The 23943-nt window shown below is 48.5% G+C and overlaps 1 protein-coding gene across 6 annotated transcripts in view; it reads right to left on the bottom strand.

Moving 5' to 3' along the window:
• The window catches only part of NECTIN1 (nectin cell adhesion molecule 1), a 193614-nt gene that overhangs the window by 48080 nt on the left and 121591 nt on the right, over nucleotides 1–23943 (bottom strand). For 2 of the 6 annotated variants that reach the window (XM_083481068.1, XM_083481072.1), the window contains one exon: nucleotides 12472–15570. The exons of the other annotated variants lie outside the window; for them this stretch is intronic. In XM_083481068.1, the coding sequence (XP_083337194.1) occupies nucleotides 15026–15570 (545 nt within the window). In that variant the 3' untranslated portion in view covers nucleotides 12472–15025. Of the gene's footprint in view, nucleotides 1–12471; nucleotides 15571–23943 lie in introns of those variants that run through there. 6 annotated transcript variants of the gene reach the window in all.

The following is a 23943-nucleotide window of genomic DNA, read 5'->3' on the forward strand; positions in this document are numbered from 1 at the left end:
GGTCTTTTCCAGAGAGTCTTTTCTTCTCATGAGGTGGCCAAAGTACTGGAGCCTCAGCTTCTCAATCTGTCCTTCCAGTGAGCACTCAGGGCTGATTTCCTTCAGAATGGATAGGTTTGATCTTCTTGCAGTCCATGGGACTCTCAAGAGTCTCCTCCAGCACCATAATTCAAAAGCATCAGCCTTCTTGATGGTCCAGCTCTCACTTCCATACATCACTACTGGGAAAACCATAGCTTTAACTATACGGACCTTTGCTGGCAACATGATGTCTCTGCTTTTTAAGATGCTGTCATCGCTTTTCTCCCAAGAAGGCGTCTTTTACATAGGGTAAAACAATTTAATTCATGACTTATTTATAGCATCCCCCCCCCCCCGTGCATATATCCACCCCAGGTTTTCCTGAGAAAGACTATGGACTGGGTTATTGTGAGGGTAAACACAAGAAAGATGGCAGAACCCTATTGCATGTTATTTTTTAATGTAAAAGTGAAAAAAGCTTCTAAGAAACTAAATTACATTCACAAGCAGGGGCGGGTCTACTATGAAACTAGTGAAGTTTAAACTTTAGGGACTCTAATCCCAGAGGGGTCCCAGGAGCATCTTTTGTCCCCATGGTTTTTTTAAAAAAAATGGGTCCAGTAAACCCAATTTGAGTTGCACTACTCAAATTGATTGATTGATTGGTTTTATTTTTTCATATATCTTTCAACAATCCCAAAGTTTGAGATTTAGTAGCACACATGTAATTCTTGTGGTAAACAACCCAATGGAAGAAGATAACAGTGGTTACCCAGACCTTGTGGCTGGTTGTGAGGAGGCCACCATGACATTTCAAGTTTCAGGGCACCCAAAATGTAGGTCTGCCACCTTTTCCCAGGTGATTCTGAGGGCCTTTGCTAAAAAAGAAAAGAAAAGAAAGGCCACAAACAGACACATAGCTCTCAGCTCAGACATCGTCTCTCCTTGCCAGTTACTGTCTGGCTACTGGCCAAGCTGCGTGCTTGCCCCTGAGGGCAGTGGTAACTGAAAGAAGAAAGCTTGATGGAAGGAAATAGAACATGAATTCAAGCACAAGGTTCTCAGGTTGGGTACCATACTTAACACAACAGCTATATAGTACAGTGGTACCTCGGGTTAAGAACTTAATTCGTTCTGGAGGTCCGTTCTTAACCTGAAACTGTTCTTAACCTGAGATACCACTTTAGCTAATAGGGCCTCCTGCTGCTGCCGCATGATTTCTGTTCTCATCCTGAAGCAAAGTTCTTAACCTGAGGTACTACTTCTGGGTTTGCAGAGTCTGTAACCTGAAGCATCTGTAACCTGAAACGTCTGTAACCTGAGGTACCACTGTATTTTAACTTTAGGATAAGAAAAATCGGTGGAGACAGTGATCTGGTCTTTAAAAGGAGTCCTTTCAATATAATGTTGGCTTAAAGACATAGCCCTGAATATCTGCTGGGAAGGAAATGTCCGGATTTTCCAACTGTTTCAATGTATTATTCAGGGGAAGAGAGATGCAGTCGAGAGGCCATGATGAATGCTGAGCAGCCGTTAAAGCAGCCTCTAGCCCAGGGCCTGCCCATTATGTTGGATCACTGGGCCCATTTGGAATTTCGAAAAAGGGTTGCAGGTGCCAGTCACAAAATGGCTGCTCTGTGGGGGATGTGCCATAACATAAAATGGCTGCCATATCTAAAAAACAGCAGAAGAAGGGGCAAAATATGGGGCAGGCGTGGCCCCCATTAGATTCCACACCTCCAGTGGAGGTGAAAAGGCAGCTCCATCAGGACCGCCACTCTCATTCAAAGAGAAGCTTATTTTTGTTCCTTTCCTTTGTTCAGAAAGGGAAGGAGGGTGGGTGTCCAGTCCTTGCAATGGAATATGGGCATGTTTCAGGGAACATGTACAGTGTACGAGAGGCTGAGGTGATGCGGACAGGAACTAAGCAGGAAGAGCAAAAGGTATCTCATTGTGCTGTGGATTTCTGAGACGGATTCTGCTCAGACCTTTCGTGGATGCCATAGGAGGTACTGGCAAGCACAGTGGCCCCTTTGGGAATGGGGGAATGCAGGGCCAGCCCTAACGTTGGATAGAGTGGAGTAGCCTGACTGGGAATGCAGGGCCAGCCCTAACGTTGGATAGAGTGGAGTAGATGCCTCAGACGGCTAATGATGGGGATTGGGCAGAGATGGTGAGGAAATGGAGAACAAAGCTGTATGTGCCACGAAGTCTGACTTGCATGCCTTAGTCTGCTGCTCTCAAGCTAAGTCAATCCTGATACCCCCTGCCTGATTGATTGATTGATTGATTGATTGACTGAATAGCATTTGTATACCACCACTTGATTGTAAAAATCTCTGACAGGCCCCAAATATATGGGAGACTGTCTCCTTTTATTGAGAATCTCCTGGCTGTTGTGATCAGCAGAGGGGTCCCTCTTAGTTGTTCCACCTCCCTCAGAAGTCTGGAGTGGTGGTTACCTGGGAGATGACCTTCTCTAAGGTAGCCCTTAAATCCTGGATTTTCCTACCCACCGGGCCAGTCCAGCACCTGCACTATACAACTTTTGGTTCTGTACATTTCAATTCACAAATCAATTTCATTGCAATGGGCCTACTCTGAATAGATTTTAGTTGGCTGCAGCCTTATAGGGTTGCATCCAAGGAGCAGGCCCATCGAGGTCAGTGAGCATGACTAACTTACGATTCATTCACTGCAGTGGGATTACTCAGAGTGAAATGTGGTTGCATACAACCTTATAGCTATGCCTAAAGCTGAACTGTGCTGTGAGGAGCTCTGCCAATGCTGTTTCTAAGCTGCGAGGGCAATTTGAGAAACTCTCCCCCCCTCCCCGCCCTGCTCTCTCTGTGGGAATTTTGGACTCACACCTGTTCCTCGTTTGTTCCAAGGAAACCCAAACTGGGAGTGCACCCGCTCCAGGCTCCCTGCAGCTCCAACAGAGCAAGAGAGAGCCCCGTGTTATGGTTTTATCCCCTCATTGCTCAGCTGTGAGAGGGACAGGCCTGGGAAAAGAAAGGCAGAAATTCCCTCTGGGTTGTTGCTACAGTGCCATTTGCCACGTTGCAGCCAGGCTCTCCCTCCCTCCCTCCCGTTTCCAGTTCAGTGCCCAATCTGTGTGCCTTTGTTCTCTTTTCTGCGCTTGGCTAGCTGTGTTGAACCAGCTGTTAGGAATCTAGATTTATACATACTAGGGATTTGTGGGGCCTCTTCCCCCACCCCCCCAAGCCTCGAGATCTTTCATTCATCTTATCAAGACTCACTTTCCTCTAAATTCTTCAGGTGCTTTTCCAGAGCAAGAACCTCAAAATTCCTTTCGAAAAAAAGCCATGAGAAACGGTAGTTCTAGGGAAATGGTGCTGTTGGACTATTGCTTCCCTCACCTTTGGCCATGCTGGTTTGGGCTGAGGACAGCTGGAGTTCGGCCACATCTGGAGGGCCACAACTTCTCCACTCATCTCATACCAACTTTGGCCAATGCAAAGACTGTTTCTTCACCAGCCCTCAACTCCCAACAGGGTCTCCAGGACAGTTGAGGATTGTGATGCCCATAGGACAGCTGGACTAGTAATCTGTGACAGGATTAATCAACATAATGACTACAACTCCCATCATTTGTGACCAATGGCTCAGCTGATTTGGGCTGGTAGTAACTGAAGTCCAACAACATCTGGAAGTCGCAATCCCTGGTATGTGGTAATTCTTTCTTTCCGAGGGCATCAAGAAAGGGTGTCTTATCATTCATTTCTTGAGGTGTTCTCTCCTCCTTCCATTTCTGAGCACTGAGAATCCTGGAAACCCTTTCTAGTCTATTTAAAAAGCTGTCTCCCCATATGTGAAGACCACAGCAGGGTTTGAAGTGTAAGAAAACAAGAGACTATATTAAGAAACATGTTAGGATGGAATTAGATAAGACAGACCCTTAAACCTCAATTGTCTGTATTTTGGGTTATAAACATCGATGCCGGGTAAGCGGGAAGTTAAATTGGAATTGTTGAATTGGAATATAACTGTTGAGCAACAAATTATTTCTATATGGAAAAAAGAATAAAATATTGTTATAAAAAAGAAAAGAAAGAGCGTCTTATCAAAACTCTTTGGGTTCCCTACAGATTCCTTTGCTGATCTAACCAAGGAACAGCCTGAAAGTTGGCAGTAACTCATAGGCGATTTGAGCAATGCATTTCACAAGGACATAAAAACAGCCTGCTAGACCAGAAGCATTCTCCCTCAGACAGTGGAGGTAGAACATAACCATCAGTGCTCAGCTCTCAACAGGGCCCCAAGTATCAAGGAAAGGCAAAAAGGTGATGTCCGCAATGCAGCTCAGCTAAACATACACATCAGTGTTCTCTGTGGGTTCATTCCCATAGACAGCAATGGATGTGCAGTGCCACTGTTAGAATTCCACTCGTTTTAGTAACACTTTTCTTTGGCTTCTAGTGAAATTCTGCTGACACGTCTTCAAATTTGTCCTGAAATTTGCTGTGAGGGGGAAAACCAAACTAACCCAAACCCAAGGGCATCTCAAACACATACACAGCACTGATCCGCTAAGCAGCAAGGTAGTCTCTGCTGGAGCTCTGAGCCTGACAGATGGTATTGGAAGCCGAAGCTCCTTGGGCATAGGCCAAATGCTGCTCTGATAAGGAAGGGCAATGGAAGAGCAAGATGGCTGCCAGACCAGACCAAAGGAAGGACCATAACCTTCCCCTTCTAGAACAGATCCTACAAGGAGCCTTGAGGCCAAATCCATCTATCCAGACAGTCCCCCTCCACCGCTGCCACTGTCTATCTATTTCCCTTTCCCCAAAGGCAACCTGAAATGACAGGTCCCCAGCTGGCACTCGGAAGGACACACCATGGCTTCTTCTGCCAGCCAGGGACCTAGTGACACATCCCTGTGATCCAAAGTGACAGCCACATCCTGGTTGAAGATCATAGTGGGGGTGATTTTTCATTCTTTGGCCCTTTCTGAGCCAGCTCCAGTGGAAAGGAAAAAGATGCTCCTCCAGATCTCAGCTTTCACTCACAGAACCACATTTCCCAGGGGTTGCTTGGGCAGAGAGCTCAGAAGCCAGACACACAGGAATCTGATGAACACAGAGCAGTTACCACAAGGGGTGATGAGCTAGTGGTTTTCCAGATATTTTTGGACTACAACTCCCATCCGCCCTGACCATTTGCCATGGTGGCTAATGGGAGTTGGGAGTCCAACACTAACTGGAGGTCCACAGGTTCTCCACCCCAGGTTACTGAAAATGAAATTTCAAGATGGCGATCAGAATTCCCTGCCTTAAAAGTGAAGTAACTCTGCCATTTCAAATGAAGGTGGGAAATTGTATGACGGATGACATTCCTTGAGTGGTGGAATTTCTGTAAACTCCTAAGATGTCACTGAGCTTTACCTAATCATGAAATCTGGATAGTCCTATTCAGGTAAGGAAAACATCTGATGTACTTCAGTGAAGGCAATCCCACCCCCCCGGTCTCCAACTTTAATAAGTTACCAAGAGTTCTGAAGGTCAGTTTGTACATCCCAGACCAGGGACAAGCAGAGAAGGGATGGAGACTGTGGCCCGTGAACTGCAAGGGCATGTCAGGTGGCATTTTAAAAAGAAAAGCTTCACCCCCCAGATGGTTATTCACACAAGCAACTGTGTGGAGAGGTGCCCCCATGGTTAGAGATGAGGCAGGCAGTCACAGGTCAATTGGGCAGCCCCCAAATGTGGGCTGTCTATAGCCTCAACAACAGTATGGCTACATCCATGAACGGAAACAGACAACTGGTAGAAACTGTGAAACCAGACTTATTGCCCCACTTGGGCTTAGACAAACCCAGTAGCATGAACAGCTTCTAGTCATGATAGGTATACTTTGCTTCTACTTTCAGAGACAGCATGACTTTGAATACCAGTTGCTTGGAATCACACCTGGTGGAGAGCACTGTTGCATTTAGACTCTACCTGTGAGCTTCTCATAGGCATCTGGTTGGCTACTGTGAGTACAGGATCCCGGATTGGACATCCCTTTGGTCTGATCTAGCAGGGCATTGAAATGCTATCTCTTTTTGTGTGTATATTTGGGCACAGGAGCAGGTCATGCCCCAGTGGAGAAGGGAGGAAAGGGTCAAGAAGCTCATAGACAGTCAGTGTCTATGCTAGTGCCATGCAGACACAGAAGGTTGGAGGTAGGCTTCTTTCATGGTGATGGGGATGTCTTGGGAGGGCATGTGGGGAATGGGCTTGGGAACCTAGGAAGCTGCCTTACTCCCGAGTCACACTACTGGTGCTCCTAGCTCAGTATCATTTACACTGACCAGCTCTTCAGGGTTATCTGAAGTGGGACAATCCCAGCCTTTACTGGAGACTGAGCCTAGAAGTTTCTGTCTGCAAAGCAGATGCTGTAACCCTGAGCTACAGCCATTAAGGTAAAGGAAGCTGCTTTCTACTGAATCACACCACTGGTCCATCCAATTCTATTGTCTACACTGATGGGCAGTGGCTCTCCATGTTTCAGGCAGGGATCTCTCCCAGACCTACCTGGAGATGCCAGGTAGTGAACCTGGGACCCTCTGCAGGGAAAGGTGATGCTCTGCCACTTAGCTATGGAGAAATGCTGTAAGAGGAAGGAGAGGCTTAGGAGGAACCCCTTGCACTTCTCCCCTGAAGAAAAGGCAGAATCAGAGGACAAGGAGAAGGGCAGGAAGTGTCTGCCTGCCAAGCAGCTTCCTTCCAAAATGGCTTCTATGCACCGTAATCCAGCTACTACAAGCAGACCGACAGCAGGTTAACAGAAGCCGCAGGGAGCCTGAGAGTAGCTGATGTTGCTGCCAGTTCCCCCTCCATCCAACATACAGTTTTGCTGGTGGTCCAGAGGAGGCAAAGAACCAGACCCGCTGCAAGCTTCCAAAGAAGAAACAGATCCAGGCGCTCCAGCTTCCTTGTTTTAAAATTCTTTATTTATAAAAAAGTACATTTCTTTCCACAGTTGAACCACTAGTTCTCTCTTTTTTAAAAATTTTATACAAGTAAAAGATTGCTTCCCCCAAAATGAAAAATCCCCCAGTTCAGCCCAAACAAAAAAAGGAACGACGACAAAAGTTATTATTACAAAGAATGGGGAAACAAAATAAAAAGAAATAAAATAAAAGAAACAAAAAATAATAATCATAAAAGCAATTTCAGTCCATTACATTATTCATAATATTCTTTTCTCTCTCTCTCTCTCTTTTTACAAAAGCACTTACAACACAGATTACCAAAAAAGTAGATTTTTTTTTCCGAATGCTGTTTTTATTTATTTATCTTATGTCACAATGATCATTACAGCAGCAGGTGGGGTGGGAGGAGAGGGGACGAAAAGGGTGTGGATACAGTCACGAGTGGATGAAAACACTTTGGAGATTTTTCTTTTCTTTTTTTAATGGAAAATAAAATAATCATCCAAGTTTTCATCTGGTGTGCAATTAATCCCCATGGTTATCTATTTACACCGGTTTGAGTATCTTACCCTAGAGAGCCATTACATATACATTCGCTTTCAAGAGAAGAAGGACCCACGGAATGTTCTAGCAAAACAGAATACCCCCACCCTCCCCATTTAGCACCACGTTAACACAAAAAAATCACACCCTTGTACTTTTGGTTAATCGTTCCAGAGTCAGGAACGCCCTTGGGTTCCAGTAGTGACACGGACGACCAGGGTTTAAACTGGGGCCTGGTTTATGGAACTTCATTGGGATCAGGCTGTGCAGCATGGTTCCCTGTGACTGGCAAGTGGTATGAGGCATCAGGATTGGCTAGCCCGAGTTTGAATAAATACCAGGATCCTAGCCCTTTGTCTTTGTAAGGTCAACCAGTGATATGTTCGCCTGTTCTCCACTTCAGGTAAAGACACTGATCTCAGGGATCACCTGAGCTGGAAAGGTTTTGTATTTGGATCGAGTGGCTCGCCCCACCACCCAAAAGGCTGGTCACTCTGAGTGTGGCCACCATAGGTGCCAACTCTCTGGGGTCCTGGGTGCCCAAGCACCCTCAAAATTCCCCATGAAGGAACCCAGCACCCACAAATTTCGGTGCCAGGGTCAGGCACATGGCACCCCCGGCCCTGGGCTCCCACAGTCTCTGGGCCAAGCTGGCCACTATACTTGGATTTAGGCCACTGTCAAACCAAAGCTCCAGGATTCCACCTTAAACAGTCATGGCGCCTGGAAGCTGTAGTTTATTATGGGCTCTGTGAGTTGTTAGGGGATTCTGATACCTGCTGCAGTTCCCCGAAATCCCCACAAAGAGGGATTGATTGTTAAAGTGAGACTGTAGCTCTGGAAGGGGAATAGGAGTCTCGCTACAACTCTCTGCACCCTTAACAAACTACAGCTCCCAGAATTTGGGTGGGGGCAGCCATGGCTGTTTTGGAGTGCTTCAAATGTATGACGTGAATGTGGCTGTAGATTCCCAACTATTTCCCTGACAGAATTCTCAGGGAGCCTAAGCATACCTCAACTGCCCACTCACATGTCCTGGCATCCAATATTTTGTCTCAATCAATCATTTGCCTTCATTTTAAGGATTTGAAAAAACCCCTTTGGCCAAATCTCCTGGCGATTCTACCCAAACAACGAACGGCTTTCCGGCATCACCACCCCCTTAAAAATCTAAATGGCTTCTTCTCCCCCAGTATGCATCTTGCTTTGCAATCAAGACCACCCCAACGTTTGTGCCTCCCCCCCCCTTACAGGAAACCTTCCCTTTCTCTCTCTCTCTTAAATGGGCTGAATAAAAATGATTCAAAGGGAGGTGAGGAAAGAAAATCGGTCCCATAATTAAATAAGGGAAATCAAATCGCTACGGTAAATTGAGATGGGTAATCCCAGACATAAATCCCATCAGAAAAACACCTGCCATGTTCTATTTCAAACGGATTTAATTTGGCCGATAACACAGATTTCTTCCTCCCACCTTTTTTGCTGGGTGCCCAGGAATGGGGGTGACAGAGATAAGTTTGTGCCCAGAAGCACTGTTTTCCTACCACCCCACAGCAGCCAGCTGCTGCCTGAAATTGCATATGGCACAAAAGCAGCAGTTGGGAACAGGATGTTGGGTCTCTAGTAGTCTCTGCCAACTTGGTGCTTTCCAGATGTTGCTGAACCACAACTCTCATCAGCCCCAGTAAGCATGGACAATGGATGGGACTGATGGGACTTTTAGTCCAGCAACATATGGAGGGCCAAAGGATTCCTCACAATCGCTTTACTGTGCAACCTCCAAGTCTCTGAACCAAACAGAAACTACTGTGTCTTCCTTCTGTAACGCGGCTTGTGCTATGCACCCCACTAGCATACAAAATGGCCACCTCAACACCTACAGTCTGGCTCAGCGGCTGGAGAGCCTGATACAAGATGTAACACTCTAAGAAGTACAATAGGAGCGAGGAACTCCCAGTCTGCAGCTTAAGGGGCTTCTCTATAGGGCCTGCGGGACCTCTCCATCACGCCAGACGTTTCAGTACAAGCTGATCTCCAAACTGGCAGCAAAGTGGACTGAGAAGAGAGGTGGAGGCAATAAATGGGAAAATTGGGGGGCTCAGAATGTGCTCGGAGATCCTTATTAACAAGGACAGAATGTGGCCCTGATGTTGGGCCACGCACAGCCAATATACTAGGTGTGGGGGTGAAGATATGCTGATACCTAGAAGAAGAAAACTATAGCTGAACTTATGGTTTGGTTTTTTGTTTTACATTTCCCCAAACTGCCCCAGTCCTTCTCCTTTCATTGCTGCCACTTATTTTGCAGTAGATGCAACACTGTTTTACTCTCATAAGTTGGTTAAGAGTGAATAGTGAAGACAGGAAGCATTGTCCTCATTCTGAACTGGCTTCAGAACTATGCTATATCACCATGGGCATCGATCAGAACCCAGATTGTGGGCAATCCTTCTTGCCCTCACTCTAAAGGGGCTTCTGGGAGAGAAAACATGATGGTTGTCATGTTAAAGTTCTCCCCCCCCCTTTTATGCTCAAGCCCTAACTCAGCCTTTTCCTTCCTTCCTTCCTCCCTCTTTCTGCCTCAGGTGGCTCACCAAAAAAAGCAGTGGAACCCAAAACTGCCTACGGTTCTAGTAAGAATTTTTTTCAACTGGAACTTAGTTCTGGCACCTCTCAGATGGGTGCCATTGCCATTATAAGAGAACAAGTGAGGCATTCGTGGTGAGTTCTGGCACCTCTTTTTCAAGAAAAATAACACTGGTTCTAGTCTTGGTGATTCCTGGCAAGGCCGCTATGAGCTGCTCTCTTCAGGACTTGGTGTAATGGAGGTGAATCAAGAGTTAACAGGGCATCCCCTTATGCATTAAGCAGGTTAGCTTTCTAACCAACCCATCCTCCGGCTTCTTTTAATTTTTAAATTTACCTTGCCACCAAATTTTGGGGGAAAAGAAAAGAAATTTGAGTAGGTTTGCAGTCTGTGTCCTGTTCAAGCAACACATGCTCAGAAATGATAAAAGTAGCCTAAAGCAGTTTCAGAAGATTTCTGAATACTTCAAATATGGACTTTCCACCTTTGCCTAAAACAAAATTCAAGGAAAGCGAGGAAAACAGAGCCCGTGCTCAATAGCTGCTTGCATTTCAAGAGACACAAACTTTCCTAGGATTACTGGTGGTTCCTGGTTCTTGGTGGGGTGCTGGTGGAGAAAAGCAGAAATCCTGTATCTTGACAAAACCACCTGATGCTTCTATCCATCTATGGGTCTATACTGCAGTTGTTCCCAACTATGAGTCCCCAAAGGTCACTGGGTGACCCACTGTCATCTCAAGAAAGCTTAGGCACTGGCCAGGGATGATGGCAACATGAATCTCCAGATACCTACAGCTGCAGCAACGGATGCTCCTAGTGTTATCAGAGGCCTGGCACTGACAAAAGCCTTGATCCATAATTTTTTGTTCTGTTTTTTTTTTTTTTGCTTTTACAGGCATCTTATTTCACGCTATGGATTAACTGTGAATCATTTAGCCTTGCTAATTAGGGTCCCGCGGGGGTCTTGCATCCAATTCAGGGCCGCTTAATACATGCTGAATTTCCTACACAGATTATCGATGCTGCGCAAACAGCGACGCGGCACCCGCGCATTCTCCTGCATGCCAAATTAACACCCGCCTCTTTCGTCTCGCAAGCGTGGCCTGGAAGCTCCAGTTGGGTGCTGTCGTACGTCTATATGGAAGCGGTATCTGCCGCAAACCTGGAGTCCTGCTCGCTTCAGCAGGCACGGTACGAAGGCTGGTGGTTGCTTTGCTTTCCCATTCCATGGCAGATTAAGAAGAACAAGTGCATAGATGTACATACAGGAAATCTGTCTTGGGCGTTGGACTCCAAATTGACTCATTACATGGGCAATTGGAGAGAGGCTTTTCAAATGGAGGATAGGTTTGTCTGTGATATTGGCCATCATATGTCTATAGATCAGATGTGTCCAGGATCAAAACAGCATATATAAAGTCCCATCTGCATTATGCATCTAAAGCATTATCATACCACAACTGTGGCACATAATTGAAGGGTGCTGAACATTGTTAAGAGACCTCTATTCCCTCCACAGAGTTGCACTTCTCAGAGGGGTTTAACAACTGATCCCTCTTCCAGGAGAACTCTGGGAATTGTAGTTCTGCGAGGAGAACAGGGGCCGCCTGACAATTCCCAGGATTCTTAACAAACTTCACTTCCCAGGATTCTTTGTTTGGGGTAGGCCATGGTTGTTAAAAGTGGTATGGTATTGCTTTAAACATATAGCATAGCATAGCTAGCATAACTTCCTCCCAAAGAATCCTGGGCACTGTAGTTTTGACTGTGTTGAACATGCTCTACAGTTTCCAGGGCTCTCTGGGGAGAGTGGATGACTGCTGAAGCCTGCAGAGTAGATCCCTCCAAGAGGAATGCAGCAGATGCTGTCTCTGTTTTTGCTACAGCCTTTGACAAACTGCTCTGTGCCCTGTGGCTATTGAAGACACAGATGCAATATTTAGATCAGGACTTGCTTTTTGTTTGTTCGAAACCTTTCTCGTTTTCTCTTACAAGGAGCCAACAGCTTACGTACAGATCTCTCTGTGCATTCCACATGGCCATGGTCTTGAAGCCATCTGGAGGGATATTTGGGATCTTGGATGTATCAGATTTCACTAAAAGAAAACACTGTGGACACTGAATGTGCACAGGTTGGGGTGCCTAAGCCCAGGATCCACCTTTGATCTATGCATATCCAGTATCCATGGATACGGGACATCTGAGAGGGGCTCAAGTTTCCAGACCTCATGACTGCCTGTAAAAACACCTCTGTGTTTTTCCTCTGTTCCTCACCCCTTTCTTGAAAAAAACAAATGACGCCCCTTCCCACCATCCAGATTATTTGAAAACTCAACTCTCAACATAGGAGAAAATGATGCACATCTAGTCATATCAATGCAAACAAATGTGTCGTTTATTCAGGTTGCGGAATTTCGGCCTCCCGGATGCAGAAAATTTTGGAATCCATTTCCCCTGCGGTATACACGCCCTGCTTCTGCCTTCCCTCAAGACATGCAACAGAAGGAGGGGGTCTTTCGTCCCTACGTTACCCTGAAAGATGTCACATGGCAGAAGTCCCCTGTGCTCAGTCTGAGAGAAGCCTCCAGCGATCAATGAGCCATGGGAATGAAAGCTATGCACACAGTGAGCAGCCGCTGAAAATGTTAACCTCCTCCTCGTGGCAATGGCTGCTGCCTGCCAAGCCCCCAATATTTAAAGAAACGCTATCGGCACGCCCACTTCCATTCCCTGCAAGCAATGATGGGTGTGAATGCATGGTCAAGCAAGGACTGATCCTGTGGAGGAGGCAACATCTTGCCTGATCCAGCCCTTGGAGATTTCTTCCTCCTTCATAGAGCAACACTTGGGAATGTGGGACGTTGCTCTTTGACTAAGCCAGGGCTCAGGAAGCTGCCTTATATGGAGTCCCTCTAAGGTAAAAAAGGTAAAGGACCCCTGGATGGTTAAGTCCAGTCAAAGGCGACTATGGGGTTGTGGCGCTCATCTTGCTTTCAGGCCGAGGGAGCCGGCGTTTGTCCACAGGCAGCTTTCCGGGTCATGTGGCCAGCATGACTAAACTGCTTCTGGCGCAACAGGACACTGTGACGGAAGCCAGAGTGCACGGAAACACCATTTTCTTTCCCGCCACAGCGGTACCTTTTTATCTACTTGCACTGGTGTGCTTTCAATCTGCTAGGTTGGCAGGAGCTGGGGCAGAGCAAAGGGAGCTCACTCATTGCAGGGATTCGAACCGCCGACCTTCTGACTGGCAAGTCCAAGAGGCTCAGTGGTTTAGACCACAGCGCCACCCGCATCCCCTATGGAGTCCATCTTCCTCAGTACTGTCTCCACTGACTGGCAGAGGGTCTCTGGGATTTCAGGCAGGGTTCTCTTCCAGCCCTACCTGGAGATGCCATTGGGGATCGAAGCTAGGACCTCCTGCATGCAAGCCCACCTTTGAGCACAGAGTTGTGGCCTGTCCCCTGCAGCCTTCAAGTAACACTGAGCATGTGGGAAGGGAATCGCTCTGCACAGCCAACCTGGAGCAGGAGGTTGGCAGGAGTTAGCAGAGAGAGCCACGGGAGCCGAATGGCCCATTGGCAACCTCTACGTTGGGCCCAATTTGACTCTGTGGTACCCCTTCCTTGTTTATCTATGTGTGGGGGCGGGAGCAAATTTTGATAACACACATAGTTTTCTGAACACGTACCAAAAGCCTCACGAAGCATGCCCATTGTGGGAAACATAGGGAGATAGGAAGCTTGCCTTATACTGAGCCAGACCACTGTTTGTCCATCTAGTTCAGTACTGTCTGCACTGATTGGCAGCAGCTCTCCGGGATTTTAGGCAGGGGTCTATTTGGGAGGTGTTATCGGGATCTGAACTCGGGACCTTCTGCATGCAAAGCAGTGCTCTGCCATTGAGCTACGGCCCTCGGATGCTCCATCCCTCTGACTGAAAATAACAATAATCGTTAAAAAGCAAAGCGAGAACACAGGAGGAAAATTGCTACACTTGCCCTCCTGGATATCATGCAGTTTCCTGTTGTACTTTCACGGTTGTTCTTTTGATGATCAAGTCATTCGTTATGTTTCCTAAAAACACACACACACACAAGGCTGGTGGATTTCGCCTCCCCACCACACGTGCGTTGTGGGAAACGGCAACAGGAGCTCAAACGAATATACAGATACAGATATACAAGCTCAGCTGAGGGTGGAGATGCCTTTGCCCCAGACCATCTGAGCTTTTTGTGCTTTCTGTCTTTGCTGCCCCCCTCCCAGTCCAAAAAATTCATTGGTGTGTGATTTAGGCCCCCGTCCCCCGTACAACGTTAAGACAACATACAAGTTCCAGTGTTTTTTTTGTGTTGAGGGGGAGGGGGGCATCAAGAGGGGAAACCCAAATATTGACAAAGAGACACCTTAAGACTACAAACAGAAGGGTTTTGTTGGGGGGGGGAGGAGGGTTCAGTATACTATACAAGGGTGGGCAGTAGTCATTTAAAAGGAAAGGTATCTTAACACCAAAGCCACAGAAACAACACTTTAGGGAACAAAGATCTGGTGGAGGACTTAAGGGAGTGGGGGGGGCAGGGAAGGAGAAATGTTCCCCCCTCTCCCAAACCCCCCCTCTCCCCCCCAACAACAAAAGCAAAAATGGATAAAACGAACAACCAGCCCCCTCCTGCCTCGCCTTGTCCTGGTTGCCTCTGAACCAGCAGCAGTTCATTAAAGGAAAAGAAAAAAAAACAAAAAAAAAAAAACAGAGCGTCTCTGTCACACTATGCGCCCTGCCCAGGTCGATGTGTGTTGTGTGTGTGCGCGCATGGGCTCGTGCGTGAAGAGGGCACGCAGGGGCTGTGCGTGACAGCTGGTGTGGCCCTGGGGCTCGGAGGCAGCGCGTGGCGAGTGCGAGGAGGCAAGAGAAGGGGGGTTGGCCGGAGCGAGCTAAACATACCACTCCTTTTTGGAAATAAAAGACCCGTCGTTCTGAGAGACCATGTTATCGGCTATGTCCAGCTGCTCGGGGTCGTACTGGAAACCGAGTGTCCTCTCGTCGTAGGCCTCCGAGCGGGCCTCGCCCTCGTCCACCGTGAAGTAAGGCCGCTTGGAGTCGTCTTCGTACTTGCCAGGGGGCCCCCCGCCCAGCTTGCGGTCCCCTCCGGCGCCGTCCTCCTCCTCGTCCTCGTAGCTGTGCCCCCCCAGCGGGCCGGCCTTCTTCTCGTCGTCCGAGTCGTCGGGGTACTGGAGGTTCTGTGCCATGGGTGGGTGGTGCTGTGGGATGCCGGCTTTGCTGTAGCCGTTGCCGTAGACGTGCTTCTTGGTGCTGTAGTCGCCCTTGAAGGTGTGGCGCCGGTGGCGGAGCACGACAAAAACCACCACGGCCAGCACCACGACCAAGGAGACTCCGCCCACCACGCCCCCAATCACAGCGGTGGGGATGGTCGACTGCGCCACGGATGTGCCCGGTGGAGACGGGGTGTAGGGGAATTCTGGGTAGGAAAAGACAGATGGAAGGGGGAACAAGCGTCAGTCTGTGAGGAACGGCCACACCATGCTTTAAGAATTTAAAGAAAGCAAATTCAAAAAAAATATATATCGGGGAGGGTGGGGGGTGGGGAGATGAGGAGAAGGGAAAAGGGAGGGAAAAGTCAGGGGGGGGTGGCTACCTACGGAGGCCCTCCGCTCAGCCTCTGTGCGTCGGATTAAGCCTCAAAGTCCGCTTCTGTCAGCGCAAGCAAGTTAGCATCATGCATCAGCCCAGCACATCGGAACATCCTGACTCCATGCTCCTGTCAGAGCCAGGAGCTCTTAAATGCCAACTGCATGCACCCACCCCACCCCAGGGAAACATCTTTAGGTGTTGGGGACCAGAGCTGAAGACACCGTGCTCCTCAAATTTCCCTTCAGAATTCCACCCCACATTTTTTCCCACCCCTATTCTGAGCACTCAAAGCACATCTGCCGAATATTCGCAGAATATTTGACAGTGGGTGATCATCGGGCTTCTGTTGCTGTTTGGTACGTGTTTGATAAAGTTTCCCGCTTGGAGATGTTAAGATCCCATGAAAAATCGAGGCAGGTGGATAGAAGCCGCCGAGCCCTAAAAACGCAGCGTCCTATTTGCAATGCAACTTCGAATGATTCTTGCTTCAAGTTTGCAATTTTGCAGGCAGTTTATGCATTTAAAATTTATATACCGCTGGGTTGAAGAAAACCTCAAAGCAGTTTACAAAGAGAATAAAACAGTAAGGTTATTGGTATTTTTATTATTATTATTTTAAAAAATCTTTCAAAGAAGAGCAGCTATTTGCAAAACGGCAAATTCCGACATGTTGTCCATTTTGGTTTGGGGTGGGTGGGTTCCTATCTGTGACTATTTGCTTCAGCTCAATGGGCACCCAACTTGGGAATCAGCTCTGGTCTCTAGAGCTTGCCTGGAATAAGACCCCTGTGTGTGAGCTTTTCAGGGATAAACAGCAGGCACACCTGAAAAGGTGAAAAGAGAGGCACCCTCTCCCACTACACTCTTCCCCCCAAAGAGACCCCTCATTCTTTCACAGAAAGGTAACATTTCATTAGATGTGGCTTTGCCCCACAGATGTCCAAATCATGCCATTATTCCTCTTTGAAAATTGGGGAAGAGAGATTGTGTGAGCCAGACACCCAAGTGGTAGGATGTGGTATTACGTCCTCTCCTAGCTCGTCCTAAAAATTTGCGAGAGGCTTTGGAAAATATTAATGTGATGCAATCCATTAAACCAGCACTGAAAGGAAGTTCCATCAGGGCACCTACTGTATTCAGCAGGGATGTGTTGCATTTATTTAAATAATGATAATCTGCACCAAGTTAACCCCATATCTGCACCCAGAGAGAAAGCCCCTGCAACCTGTATGAGTTATCCATGTTTCGCTTACACCTTTTTATTTACTGATTTTGTAAAATCCGGCACTCAGGGGTAGACTGCGTGTGCATATGGAGGCTTCATTTTTTTTTGCTGCCAAGTCCTACATCCCTCCATGGAGTTGACTGGCCAAAACCATTGGTGCCAAGACAGTGGTCACCTTTGCATCCGGGCTGGGGTGGGGAGAGCAAACTCCCTAAGTTAATGACACCTCATGAGAAGCAGGGGCTTCTCACAAATTTATGCCCTGCCAGTTTCACTATGTTGACCCTGAGTTCTTCTGGAGGGAAGGGAATGGTTTCCTACCAGCAACCCTCTCCCACTGCTCGCAAACTTACAAACCTCCACGGCACACGATGTCATCCATTTCACACCGAAGCACCAATTCCCATCCCATCTTCTCTCTCTTCACAATAGAGGAAGTATTCTTTTATTCCTCCACGAAATGGAAAAATGAGTGCGAGAAGGCAGACCGGCCAAGGTCATGCAAGAACTCAGAACAGGGCGGGGGTGAAGTTGGGGTTAGACGCCTGGCTTTGAGCCAAAGGCATTATCGTTGCTGCATATTAGCCCAAGCAAATGCTGGATGGAAAGAGAGAGAAAGAAGGAAAGAAAGAACGAAGGAAGGACAGAGAGAGGGGAACCACTGTATCTTGTTTGGTGTATCCAAATTTAAGATGAACGCCAGAATCCTACAGCTGAAAAGCCTCCCCACCCCCTCCCCACAAACCCTAGGCTCACCTGCATCTGTCAACCCCACCAATATATTTTCTCATCTCCCCCCCCCCAAAAAAAAATATCAAGTTGTTTTCACTGCATGTTCCAGTCTAGAAACTTTGCCCTCCAGATCCCACCACATGGGGCTGCGATTGCTCGTTGGTGCACTCTGCAATCTGCTCAGAAGTCCTCTCTCCTCTCTTTTGCACCATGTGAGTTGGGCGTAGCAAATTCAGTCCTGCACTCCCAAGAGCCCTAGACAGGGAACATTTGTGGGGAGAGGGTGCATCCCCCCAAACAGAGCACTCCAAAGGACCGAGCAAGCTTTCCATTGCAGTTGTAAGGAGGGTGCTGCCAGGGACCGAGCAAAGGAGCCCATCTCCCACCAGGGCAGACCTGCACAACGCGAACAAGGACCATAGCTTAGTGGTACAGCAGTCTGCCTTGCATGCAGAAGGTTCCAGGCTCGATCCCTTGCGTCTCCAGGTAGGGCTGGGGCAAAGATCCAGGCCTGAAACCCTGGAGAGCTTCTGCCAGTCAGAGTAGACAGTACTAGATGCACCAATGGTGTGAATGGTATAAGGCCGCTCCCTAGGTTCCTCACTTGCAACCTGTGGGGTGAGCAAAACAGCAGGGAGAGGGGAGATCTTCACCCTATTTCTCTGCCTGTCTCTCAATTCCAGAGGAGACTGCAACTCTGGGCTCAGACTCCAAGCTCACCCATCACCCCCCCGCTGCCATGCCACACTTCCCATTATTAACAATTCAGTAGCAAAATAGCAAGATGCCGTTTGTTTTCACACAATCCCCCGGCACTTGTGTGCCCGCCCCTGTGACACCCCGTTGCCATGACACTTCCACAGATCTCTCCTTCCCCAATGCCGCCTGCAAGGTGAATTGTGGTTAGGGGTGTGCCGGAGGGGGGGTGGGGAGAGAGAGATTATAGTTTCCAGCATTTGCATCCAGTCTCTCTGCTTCTCTCAAAGCTTCCCTGCTCCCCACCCCCCAAAAATTTATCCTTTGCCTCCAAGTTGTCTTTTTCTCTTTTACTGGGCTTGAAACATAAGGCTTGACACACAGGGATGTTTCCTATTCCTTTCCTATCACACAGAAAGCCTTGCCTGCTAAATGGCTGGGTGGTGTTGCACTCAAGGTAGGGTTCCGCTTAGGGGCAGAGGAGCAGCGGCTGGTTAGAAATTTGGCAACCTCACACAGCTCACTGTTCAATGACTTCGGGAGACTGTAGGTTCAATCCAGGGCTAGTCCTACTCAGAGTAGGGCCCTTGACTACGTTAGAGTAGTTCATTTCAATGGGTTTTCTCCAAGCGGAACCGAGTTGGCTACAAGCCCAGGAAACCCAGTTTTGTGGGGGAAATACCAATCAGAGTAGGAGGAAGAGCAAAAGGGGAACCAGAAGTAGAAAAGAAGGGAAGGGGTTTGTTTGTTTTTTTGAGAGAAAGGGACAACCATCTTATGGAAGGGATAATGAAAAGGAACGTTCACGACACCGCCACTTGGTGGCGGTAGAGACCAGCTCTGCGCCCCAGATTCTTGGTGGGGAGGCGACTTTCAAGAGCATTTTGAGATTCCTTGCAGCCCCCTTTGCCCTCTGCAAACATCCTTTGTGGACGAGGCCTTCCTTCCTCCCTTTCTGTCCAAGAATCAAGCTCCAAGCCAGGGTTGCTTTTCCTGTGAGATCCCCTAATGACAGGGAGATCCTCTACAAACAGCGTCATCCCAAACCTTTGGGATTCCCTTTGAAGCTCAGAAGATCCTCAGCCTGTATCTCAACCTTCCCTCTCCCAAGCTAGTCATACTAGGAACATTTCGCATTCTCTGACTGCACGGAGATGTTCAGAAACCTCAATGAGATGCCAGGTTGCAAGAGGGTTGGGAAGACGTGGAATTGCAATGATTTGTCCCCTGCCAAACAGTGATGAGGAGCCTTTTTCTTCTTCCAGCTTGAGGCCTGCATGCCTTCTAGTGGCAAGTGGGGACAGAGGCAACAGCGTGTGGAGGCAAGGCCAAAAGTGGGCAGAGCTATGGCCGTGACTCTTAACTTTCTGCAACAGGCTCCATTTCAGCCACGCAAAATCCAGAGGCAAGGAAGACAGCCTGAAGTTCTCCACTCCTGTCATAGTCCAACACTTTGAATGCTACACTACACAACATTGCCTCTTCTTGAAGGCCAGATTACATCTAACTCTAGAATTAGGAGCATTCTCACCTGCAACCCCATTGGACTATGACCTCTGTTTGCGTGCTCCAAAATTACCTGGGACCTCAGCTCTTCCTAACTGGCTTTTTCTCAACCAGCTCCACCAAAAGACAAAAGATTTGGGGTTGCATTCAATGCTAGTTCTACTCAGAGAAGACCCACTGAAGTTGATGGGTGACGTCAAAGAGTTGCCGGAACTCACCACGAATGCCTCCAATTCAGAGGTGCCAGAACTGAGCTTCGTTGATTTCCAGCTGAAAGAAAGCCCTGGTTGTATCTAACTAAGGTTCATTAATTTCAGAGGGTCAACTATGAAGAGAACACAGTGGCATACAAGCTTTTGACTCCCCCACCACTCCCACCCCCAATCCCACATCAGTGTCATCTTTCCACCCAGCTCTGCTGGCCCAAAGTTGACCTCTGTTGCTGATGAATAACTTATCCTTTCCGCAGGGATCATTCCAGATTCCCTCACTCAGGCGTCTCGCCTGCACCGTCTGTCCTGTGTGGTTCGTTTCGCACATTGCACAGTGGCAGAAAACACACACCACATGCCTGCACCACTGCAGAATATAACTGGCCAAAGCCCGACATCCTGGACTAGCTGGGCCACTCGCCTGATCCAGAAAAACTCTTCTTATGTTTGAGTCCAGCATCTTCCTCTCCAACCAGATGCCTTTGGGAAGCCTGCAAAAAAGACCTGAGTGCTTTCTCTTTCCACTGGTGATGTCTAAATCTAAGAAGCTACCCAAGACTGTTGTCTGACCATTCAGCCCTTTAGCCCACTCTGCAGGATCATTCGCTTCCTGGTGCATTGGGCCCCCAAGCCAATGAATGGGTGTGCATGTCTGATGTTGGGGCTCCCCATCTCTGGCACCGAAATGGCTCGGACAGGCCCTTGCAAAATGGTCGTGCCAGCCTCAGAAATCCTGGGGACACCCCTTGCCTCCAAGGGGCCCAGTCTCGCTGCAAATCTGCGCTGGGGGTGGGAGTCTGTTGCTGCATCTGAAAACCCCATTAGGAGGAAAACAATCTGGAGAGGATTAAAGCCCTGCCATGACATAGGAAGCAGGCAGAGGGTGGGGAGCGGTTTAAAGAGAATCCATCACACTTCTCCTCCCCCTTTGGTGGCGTATAAACCTCTTTTGTCCTCCCCCCCATTAAAACAGCGGGCAGGGGCATGAAAAGCGGCTACCTCGGATTCTACCCCCTCCTCGTTTTGCTCTGACAGCTGTTGCATTCAGGCAAGGCTTCCTGTCCTGCTGCCAATGGCTCTATCTCCTGGGGCAGCAGCTGGAAGCAAAGAGAATAGAGGGATCGCTTTGGGTTTCGCTCTGGAACGGGGCCGAGGCTGCTGTGTTTCTTTGATCCCGCCAAAGGGAAAGACAATGGGGGACTTATTTAGGAAAGAGCGATGAGTGCGAACAGGGGCCTGCACGGGAGTCGGGGATTCTCCTCTTCTGGGCAAGGAGGTTTGTAGGATCCTTTCCAGGAAAGGCTGGCACTGAGTGGGTCCCACCTGTTGCTGACAGACAGCTGGAGGGGCCATGGCAGCAAAAGATGCCCAGAGAGGGCCTCCCCTCTCTTCCCACGAAGATGGAAACACAGCACACCAAATTAATAACTCTCACACTGATTATTCGTGGAGGCACGCCATGCCATCGTTTTCCAGCACGCAACAGAGGTTGGAGGGAGACCTTCCATTTGTCAAGTTTCTAGATTCCCTTTCTGCCACAGAATCTCAGGGGCTGCTTCTCTCATTAGATCTTCGCAGAGTCGTATTTGAAGTCACACGTCCTGAGCATAAGGAGAGAGCTTTTGAATGGTAAAAGCTCCTCATTCTCCCACCCCTCTTTCAACCATATTACATACAAATGCCAGAGTTCCCTTTTGGCTACCAGTACATCCATCTGTGGGACGCGGGTGGTGCTGTGGCTTAAACCACAGAGCCTAGGGCTTGCAGATCAGAAAGCCGGTGGTTCGAATCCCTGCGACGGGGTGAGCTCCCGTTGCTCGGTCCCTGCTCCTGCCAATCTAGCAGTTCGAAAGCACAAAAGTGCAAGTAGATAAATAGGTACCGCTCCGGCGGGAAGGTAAATGGCGTTTCCATGAGCTGCTCTGGTTCGCCAAAAGCGACTTAGTCATGCTGGCCACATGACTCAGAAGCTGTACGCCAGCTCCCTCGGCCTATAGAGCGAGATGAGCGCCGCAGCCCCAGAGTCGTCTGCGACTGGACCTAATGGTCAGGGGTCCCTTTACCTTTACCTTTACATCCAGCTGCTATTCTAGCCTTCCCCAATGGCCAGGCATGATGAGAGTTATAGTTCAGCACCCTCTGGAGGGTTGGGGAAAGCTACATGACACTACCTTAATTCTACCACCTCTTCCTGCAGCAAGTTGCAAAGCCTGGAGTGGAGTGTTTAGGGAATGGGCTAAGCATGGATCCCTTCTCCACTATGATGCTCATCAGGATATGATTCTAAAAGTGGGTGGAGACAAGCTTCAATGAAACTCTGGACTAGATTTGTGTCTTGTGGCTACCCAGCCCATAGGGGCATAGTCAGTGGGCTTATGCTGAGTCAAGACCATTGATCTCAGTTTTGTCTACACAGACTGGAAGTGACTCTGCTGAGGTTTCAGACAGGGAATCCTTTTCATCTCCCCTGTGGTGATGCCATTAAGGTTTCAACCTGGGATCTTCTGCAGGCAGGGCAAGGCAAGGCAAGGCAGGTGCTGTATCACTCAGCTATTGCCCCTTCCCAGCCTTCTGGCACACCAAACCACTGGAAGGTTCAGGACAACGAAAGTCCTTCTTCTGCAAGAACTATGGAACTCACTCCCGCAGGAGGCAGGGATTAGACAAATTTATGGAGGAGAGAGCTCTCAATGGCTACTAGCCACAATGGCTCTGGGCTCTGCTTCCATGTTTAGAGGAAATAATGCAGAAGAGTTCTCTACCTGGTTGGCCACTGTGAGAACAAGGATGCTGGCTGGCTGGCCATCAGTCATGGATGCTTTAGTTGAGATTCCTGCATTGCAAGGGGTTGGGCTAGATGACCCTGGGGCTTCCTTTCCAACTCTACAATTCAACTGGACTGATCCAGCAGGCTCGTCTGATAATAGAAGGAAACTGCCTTTTCTACCCTATGGTAGGGTATTGTGCCAAAGAAGAGAGAAAGGGTAGGTTTGTGTGCAATGTCCCTTTCTGAAACCACTGGGGACTCGCCCAGAGGTTCAGCAGCTGCCGTCGGCTTTCCAGGCTCCTGCGATAGGTTTCGGGACAGATGCCAGACGGGTCTTAGGATTTAATCTTCCTGCAGGGTCACCTACTGCTTGTCAATCAAGCACTTCCTGGTGGGGGACTGAGGTGGGGGCTGGCATCCTGCCCCCCCCTGCCCTGCAGACTAGGAGGCCAGGTTTCAAAGCAGTCGAGTTTCACTCCTGAATGGGGGGGTGCCTGGGGTGGTGCTCTGCTACCGTGCGATTTACTTGTCCATTTACCTATTTGAAATGTGTTGCTTTCCTTCAAGTTGGGCCCAAAGGGACAGGTAATAAGAGATTTGAAAGTGGCACCTTCTCACAGTTCCTCGTATCTCCCCTCTCCTCTTCCCATTTTCCCCAATTGTTGACTTTGGATCCAGAGATGTCTCCATCTATGCCGGAACGCTTTTCATTCTCTATTGCTTGCTTGCTTAATTCATCACCAACAATCATTGTCTCCTACATGCCCTCCTTTAAAGCTGTCGTCTGATTAAAGATATGCACATCCCTGTTTGATTTCTGGTTAAAAACCCAAGAATCCATTTTCATTTCAAAACAAATGCGAGTGTCACTGAAACCTCTGGTCAGGAGGTTGCCGAGGTTCATGCGAAATAACTTTCTGAAGCCTCTCACAACCAGGCACGATGAACTACAACTCTCCAGCGCAGCTGTTGGGGCGTTGTAGTCCAAATGTCTGGAGGGCACCAGGTTGGGGAAGCCTGCTGTGAGCTTTCAGAAGCAAAGCCTCTTGCTTGTCACTGGAA

This window comes from Podarcis liolepis (assembly GCF_965112155.1).
Source record: "Podarcis liolepis genome assembly, chromosome: 16".
In the NCBI taxonomy this organism is placed as follows: domain Eukaryota; kingdom Metazoa; phylum Chordata; class Lepidosauria; order Squamata; family Lacertidae; genus Podarcis; species Podarcis liolepis.